General features: G+C 48.1%; 1 protein-coding gene across 1 annotated transcript; it reads left to right on the forward strand.

Moving 5' to 3' along the window:
- The first annotated feature begins 2,961 nt into the window (after positions 1 to 2,961).
- IL31 (interleukin 31) lies at positions 2,962 to 5,585 on the forward strand. Its single transcript, XM_045042055.1, has 3 exons — positions 2,962 to 3,072; positions 3,670 to 3,885; positions 5,271 to 5,585. The coding sequence occupies exons 1-3, from the start codon at positions 2,962 to 2,964 to the stop codon at positions 5,583 to 5,585; spliced, it is 642 nt and encodes a 213-aa protein (XP_044897990.1).
- Positions 5,586 to 7,471: the final 1,886 nt, after the last annotated feature.

The following is a 7,471-nucleotide window of genomic DNA, read 5'->3' on the forward strand; positions in this document are numbered from 1 at the left end:
CAGTGCACAACAGAAGAAACAGTTGGGAACCCTCGTCCACCCCAAGTCCCCCTCCAGCCCCTGCTGTCTCTTTCCTCCTCTGATCCAGTCTTCTGGACAGACTGGTCGGAGGGCCCTTTTACCTCACGTCCCAAACTGTCACAGTATGGCCCCTGCCCTAACAACTTGTTCAAACTCCCCAAGCAAAGTTCCCAGTGACCTTATGTTGCCACACCTAGTGAATCCCTTCAGTCTTTATCTTATTTGACCTCTCCATGGCTTACGATGGTGCTAATTGTATCCTCCTCCTTGAAAACCACTTTTCATCTTGTTCCATGGCGTGTTTTCCTAGTACATTTCTCTCCCTCCCAAGAGTGTCTTCTCAGTGTTGTAGACTGTCATCTCCCTCTCCCTCTTCTGTTAATAGACGTGGACCCCTGGACTCCACACTTACCTTACATGTCTCTTGTTGGTCATCTCTTGTAGGATTACAGTTTTCTCAATTACAACGTACAGATGGCACCCAAAGATGGCCCAATACACAGACATGGCACCCATGACTCCAGTTCCTTCCTTCAAGCTCCAAATCCGAATGTCCAAAGGCTCACTGTCCATCTTTACCTGAGAGTTCCATGACACTTCCAACTCACTGTGTCAAAACTGAATTCTTCACTCACCTGAGCCCTGTGATCCCCTCTGCTTGCAGCACCACAATCTGTCCAGTTACCCAAACCACCAACCCGGAAACAGTTCTCAACTCCTCCTTCTCCACTATCCCCATGTCCACTCAACCACCATCTCCTGAGAACTTTGCCTCCTACAAATTTCTCCACTCTATCCACACCCATTCTTCTCCACAATTACTATTACCTTGACTCATATGCTTGGTTTTGGACATATCGAGGGCAGGACATTCCACTGGAGATGCCCATTAGGCAACCGAACATTTAGATCTGGAGTTTGAAAGAGAGAGACATTAAGGTTTGCGGAACATGGATCGACGATGGGGCCCTTGGAGACATGCCCATTAAGAGATTAAGAAGGAAGATGATTTGGCCTAAGAAGGCATGGTCAGAGGGCCGCAAGGTATCAGGATCATATTATTATAGAGTAAAGAGGAAAAAGAGGTTTTCAAGAAAGAGGAAGTGGTTGGCATTACAGCGTGTCATGGAGGGGTCAAGTAAAATGAAGGCTGAGAGGAAGCCAGTAAGGTTGGCAACATGAGGCCACTGAAGACTATATTGGTCCTCAGTTGCTGCCATAACAAATGCCATAAAGCCAGCAATATAAATCTATGAAGTGACTTCCTACAGTTTCTGTAGGTCAGAGGCCCAGCATGGAGAAACTGGATTCTCTGCTCAGGGTGTTACCAGGCCAAAGTCAGAGTAGCAGCTGGGGCTGTGGTTCTCAACTGGGGCCCGGGGTCCTCCTCCAAACTCACTGATTGTTGGCCAAATTCGTTTTCTCCTCATGCTTTCCACCTAGCGCCCTCCCTCTTCAAGCCAGCCAATAGTGGTTGAGTCTATCTCATGCTTTGAGTCTCTCTGCCTTCTTTATTTTTAAGGGTTCGTGGAACTACATTGGACCCACCTGGTAATCAACCTTTCTTCAGGTCAGCGGATTAGTAACAATTAGTAATTAATTCCATCTGCAAAGTCCCTGTAATGTAATATAATTATGGGAGTAAATACCAGAGGGTGAAAGTCACATGGGCAAAATTCTGCCTACCATGGACTTTGCTAGAGGATTTTGAATAAATTGTTAGGGTAAAAACCATACTGTGGCGTTTGGGGAAGTGAGGTAAATGTGCACGTAGACCATTCCGTTAAGAAACTTGGATAAGAGGAAAGAGACAACAGGGACTGGAGGGGAACTAGGGATTAAGGGTGGAGGAAGGGGGTTTCTGACTCTTTTCTGTTGTGTATGTTGGATTCTGTGGATGGCTCTGGTCTGGCTTCCTTCCTGTGCTCTTGACTCCTATCTAGTTGCTAACTTGACATCGAATGCCCAGTGGGCATCTTGAACTTAACTCATTCCCGATGAGACTCTTGATTTCTCCTCTCCAGGCTCCTTTTCCCTCACTGCAGATCAACTACTCAGTTACTTTACCAAAATCCCAGGATTCATCCCTGATTCCTCTCTCGGATTTACCTCCACATAAGGCCATCAGTCGGTTCTGTGGACTCCATCTCTGTCCTCTCTACCCTGGTCCAAGCCACCATTACCTCTATCTAGACAGCCACATAGCCTCCTAACTGGCCCCTCTATTCCATCTTGGATTTACACAATCCATTCTCTACTCAGGGGCCTCTCTCATTCTTCCTTCTTAACCGACTGAGCCACCCAGGTGCTCTATTCTTCCTTCTAAAAGTACACCAGAGCCTATACTCGCCTCCCTACTCGCCTCCCTGGACAGCCGTCCAGCAGTACCTTGTCACACTTGGGATAAAATCCAAGTTCTTTATCATGGCCTCAGAAGGCCCTCTGTGTCCTGGCCTCTGTCCACCTCTCTACCCTACTACCCTCCCCTTCTTTTGCTTCACCCCAGCTCCCATGACCCATTTCCCATTCTTGGCCACACCAAGCTCACTTTTGCCTGAGGATTTTTACACTAGTGTCCTCTACACGTGGAACACCCTTTCCCCAGATCTTCCCACAGGGACACCTCCTCAGAGAAACTATTCCTCGTCACTTAGAGTATCTCACCTACCACTCTCTCCTTCTCCCATGACCTTGTTTTATTTTTATAGTTCTTATTACCTTACACTTTCTTGTTTGATAATGTGTCTACTGTCTGCCCGTTGCCCATCAGAACACCAGCTATCAGGGCAGGGACCTTGTTTAACTTCTTTGCCACCATTCCTAAGACCCTAGAAGAGTCTATTATTCAAAATATGAATTAGCACCTTCAACAAATAACTCTGGAGCACAGACTCCAGTTCTAGGCCTTGTCGTTGCAAAGACACAGTTGAGAATCCAATGATGTTCAAGGCCAAGCAGAACGGAGATGAGGCCTTTGACTCACCATATTCACTGTGGTTATCGGGGCCATCCCCGCACACTGGCATGGGCATACTTCAGAAATTTCCAAAGGTAATACATTTTGAGAAACCTCATGCCAGCCTGACGCCCACGCATACTCACTGTGACCCTCCCCAGAAATTCCCTGTGGGGCACTGACCCTCAGCTCCTGTAAATCACCTGTTCCTGGGGAGTTAGGCCTGTCAAATCTGGGCTTCAAAATTTCTTCTAGTCAAATCGACAAGCTTTTTCCCAGAAGAAATGGCAAAGATGTGTGTGCTTTCCTGTGTGTGTCTGTACTGAGTCAGGCATCTGCCCACCTTGAGGGTAACCTCAGCATTTCCTTCCAGTCCCGCTTTCACCCAGCCTCGTGGGGCAGAATATTGAAAGTGTTTTCTGGAGAAAAGCTGAGCAATGATTTTGCCATGGGCGGGACGTTGATCGCTCTTTTCCCTCACAACTGGCCCTTTATATATCTCCCAGAGTCCATGGCGAGCACATCTAGCTCCAGAAGCTGTTGCCGGAGCAGGCCCTGTGTGCTCTCTCGCCATGCTCTCCCACGCAGGTACTACTGTGCCCTGATGCCTGTTTCATGAGCGTGGTCTTGTCCCGTTGGATAGAGAAGACTCTGGAGGGGCTTGGCCAGTGGTTGCTCAACAACGGCTTCAGTGGTTGCAACTGGGGTGGGCAGGGGGCGTCTGGCCACGTGGCCCACAGCATCATTTTCTTTCTCCAGGACCCGCCAGGTTTGCCCTGTTTCTGCTCTGCTGCATGGAAACCTTGCTGCCCTCCCATATGGCACCCACCCATCGACTACAACCAAGTGACGTCCGAAAAATAATCTTGGAATTACGGCCCATGTCTAAGGGACTTTTGCAAGACTACGTAAGTGCCCTTACAGATTTCTTCTCTAGGCCATTTCTTTAAAATGCCTTCCATTTGCCCCTAGAAGAGGCCTACTATTTTAGACCCCAAGCTAGGGCTGCGGATACACCAGGAAGAGATGGGAACAACTAGACAGGATACAGTGGAATTTTCATGAGGGTTGGAGGCAGAGATTAGCCCAGACAGTCTGAAGTTCAATGACTTCTCACATACTATAGGATCTGCTTTAGTAGGTCTGTTCATTCTTAACATATCTAGTTCACGGTAATGTTACATGGGTTTTCCTGCCTGTAGCACAACCCTAGGGACGGGCCATCTTGCCTGACCATTTAGTTGCCTGCAAAGGTCCACCTCAGCTGTAAATGATGTCTCAGTGAATTCAGGATATTAAAATCCTCTTGTGGGCACAGAGAGTCTCTCTTACCCGCAGAGAAGGGCAGTGAACAAATTGGGGGTCTGTTTGCATGCTACTTTATCGTTTAATTAGGACCCAGTCTGCTTCTGCCAGAGGCTCTGCTGACTCCGACCCCATTGGGAGGAAAGTATGAGGTTGAATAAATGTAAATACTCTTCCATTTTCTCAGAGTTGTCTTCAAGATAGAACCTCTTGGGAAGCTTTGATTAAACGAACAAATAAAAACCAAAACCTGGAAACAGCTCACAAAATTGGCCTAGCCCTTCCCTTCCACCCCCTGACATTTAAGCCTTAGCCTTGGCTTTAACGGGCACAGAAACAGAGGTTGTTACAGCCGAGGTGACTCTGCAGTTCAGGCTGGTGAGATGCTGTTGGCATTTCAGTTGAACCCCAAATCTCTTAGTCCTTGGGAAGAGGGACAGGAGAGGGTGTGGTCTGGAGTCCTCAGTATGTTTGGAAAAACTCTCCCTGGCATCTTGGAGGCCTTTCCAGACGTGCACACATCCCCCTGATGAGCTGGGGATACACTGGCTTTAATGCAGAGTCACAAAGAGCAAGAAGCAGGACGGAAACCCAGATGCTTTCCTATTCCCCCTCTCTGAGCCCCAGAGCAGCTAAGAGAGGATTCCTGGGGAGGTGTGTGGAGGCCTTGGTGGCATGGAGCAGGGGAGGCCGTATGGAGCAGTGGTTATTGGTAGAGGCCTCAGAATTGCTGCTGACATGGGTTAGAATCCCGGGTCCGCCCCTTGATCTTGGGCCAGCTGTGCAAACCAACTGACCTTTAGTTTCTTCTGGGAAAGGCAATAGTGGTGACCACAGCCTCACACGGTGGTGGCACTGATTACATGGGATGGCAAGGGGGACGTGCCCACCCAGCCCATCACAGAGGGAGCATTCGAACGTAAGCACTTTGACTTCTAGCCGTTAGTGAGGATGTAATGTTCACCCATGTCTCTTCCTCGTCCCACAGCTGAAGAAGGAGATTGGGTTGCCGGAATCTAACCATTCCTCGTTACCGTGTCTCAGCTCTGACTCCCAACTGCCGCACATCAATGGCTCTGCCATCCTGCCTTATTTCAGGGCGATCAGACCATTGTCAGATAAGAATACTATCGATAAAATCATAGAACAGCTGGACAAACTCAAATTTCAACGTGAACCAGAAGCAGAAGTTTCTATGCCTGCAGACAACTTTGAACGTAAAAACTTCATCTTGGCCGTTTTACAACAGTTCTCAGCGTGCCTGGAACATGTGCTTCAATCATTGAATTCTGGACCCCAGTAGGCCATTCAAGGCCATCTGGCTGAACCTATTCCTTTTGGAATGGTGGCAATGTCTGAAGCCTTGAGAAAACATAGCTGGCAGGCTAAGGGTGACTGCTCTGCTGTAAATTATTCCAATGAATAATTTCAGTGAGTCCCCAGATGGGCTAGTCCCGGGAGGACTGAGGTACAAATGTGTGAGTTAACTTGAAGAGATGTCAGGCTATGACATTGTTCTCCGTCTTGGCATTTATAGAATGTCTTTCCTCTGCAGACTTAAATCTTATCTTCATCATGCCTTTGCGAAGGCAGAAGGCGATACCTGTGTTAATTTATTGGTTTTTATTGTATTGAGAGTGTTAGTGCTCCTCAGGAACTATTTAATAAATTATATTGAGTTTTTCTCATGATCTGCTTTGGATTTTGTGAGGGGGTTAAAATCAGTGGCTGGGAATCCAGGCTGGGTGGCGTTGTGGCTGAGGGAGCGTGGGGCATGCTGTGGAAACAGATACCATTTCTCCCCATGGGACAGGCTCAGTAGCAAATAAGAGTAATTCTAGCAGCGGCAACCATTTATTGAGGATTTTCTTTATGCCAGGCCATGTAAGTACCGTTACTGTCCTCTTTTTATAGGTGGGGGAAACTGAGGCAAGGAGTCATTTAGTGACTTGCCCAAGGCCACACTAGCTGTTAAGGCAGACTCACGCTTGCCCTTCGCCACTCTGTCCAACCTTTGTCCCTCTCTGGGCAGTGACTGGGTCTTAGGAGCACTTAATGGCGTGCCCGGTACAGAGCAATCATTCAAGTGTCTCCTGCACGGTTCAAACTGGATTTCCAGTGCCTCTGCTCCTGTAAAGCCCTGTTCCATCATTGCCTCCATGACTTCTTTTTTTTTTTTTTTTTTTTTAATTTTTTTTTTCAACGTTTATTTATTTTTGGGACAGAGAGAGACAGAGCATGAACGGGGGAGGGGCAGAGAGAGAGGGAGACACAGAATCGGAAACAGGCTCCAGGCTCCGAGCCATCAGCCCAGAGCCCGACGCGGGGCTCGAACTCACGGACCGCGAGATGGTGACCTGGCTGAAGTCCGACGCTTAACCGACTGCGCCACCCAGGCGCCCCCGCCTCCATGACTTCTATGTAGCCAGGGCCAAAGATTTCTTCATTTGAATGAATGTTGAGTCCAAAGTCGTTAATGGTTCTTTGAGATCATTTGGACTAATGGCTCTCAAAGCACGGCCTCCGGACCAGCAGCATGGGCATCACCTGAGGGCGTGTTGGAAATGCGCATGCGTGGGCCCCACCTCACACCTACTGAATCAGACCGTTTTGAAGGGGTAGTCAGTGATCCGGGTTTTAACAAAACCTCCCCGTGATTCATATACACGCTGGAGCCTGAGAACCACAGATCCTGAGTTGAACAACACCTTCATATTCATCTTATTTGGGGGAAGATGAGGCCCAAAGAGATCCTCTGATTTGCCCACGTTCTCATATCGGGGGGTGGGGGGTGGGGGGTGGGGGGGGTGGTGGTGGTGATGTTATGGGGCTCTGAGAACTGCAACTCACCCGGGAATTCTCATTCTTACTCTTGTGGGTATTTCTACTTCAGCACCTCCCGGGGCTCTGAGGCTACACACATCGTAGCCTCCAATGACAGTGTTTTGGTCAGCCTTTCCCAAAATATCCACCGTGGTGCTCGTCTGTCATTCTTTTTGACTGTCCTATATCAGAACACATTTACTATTGTTAGAAAAATTACCCCCAAGCTGGGAAATCAGGCAAAAAAGATGACCACGTGTCCTTCCAAAGAGTAAAATAAATATCCACTAGTCTGCAGTGATATAAATAAATGGAGGAAAAGGGACAAATGTTCCTTACAGAATTCTAATTAATAAACATAGAAGG

This window comes from Felis catus, chromosome D3, assembly GCF_018350175.1.
Source record: "Felis catus isolate Fca126 chromosome D3, F.catus_Fca126_mat1.0, whole genome shotgun sequence".
NCBI lineage: Eukaryota > Metazoa > Chordata > Mammalia > Carnivora > Felidae > Felis > Felis catus.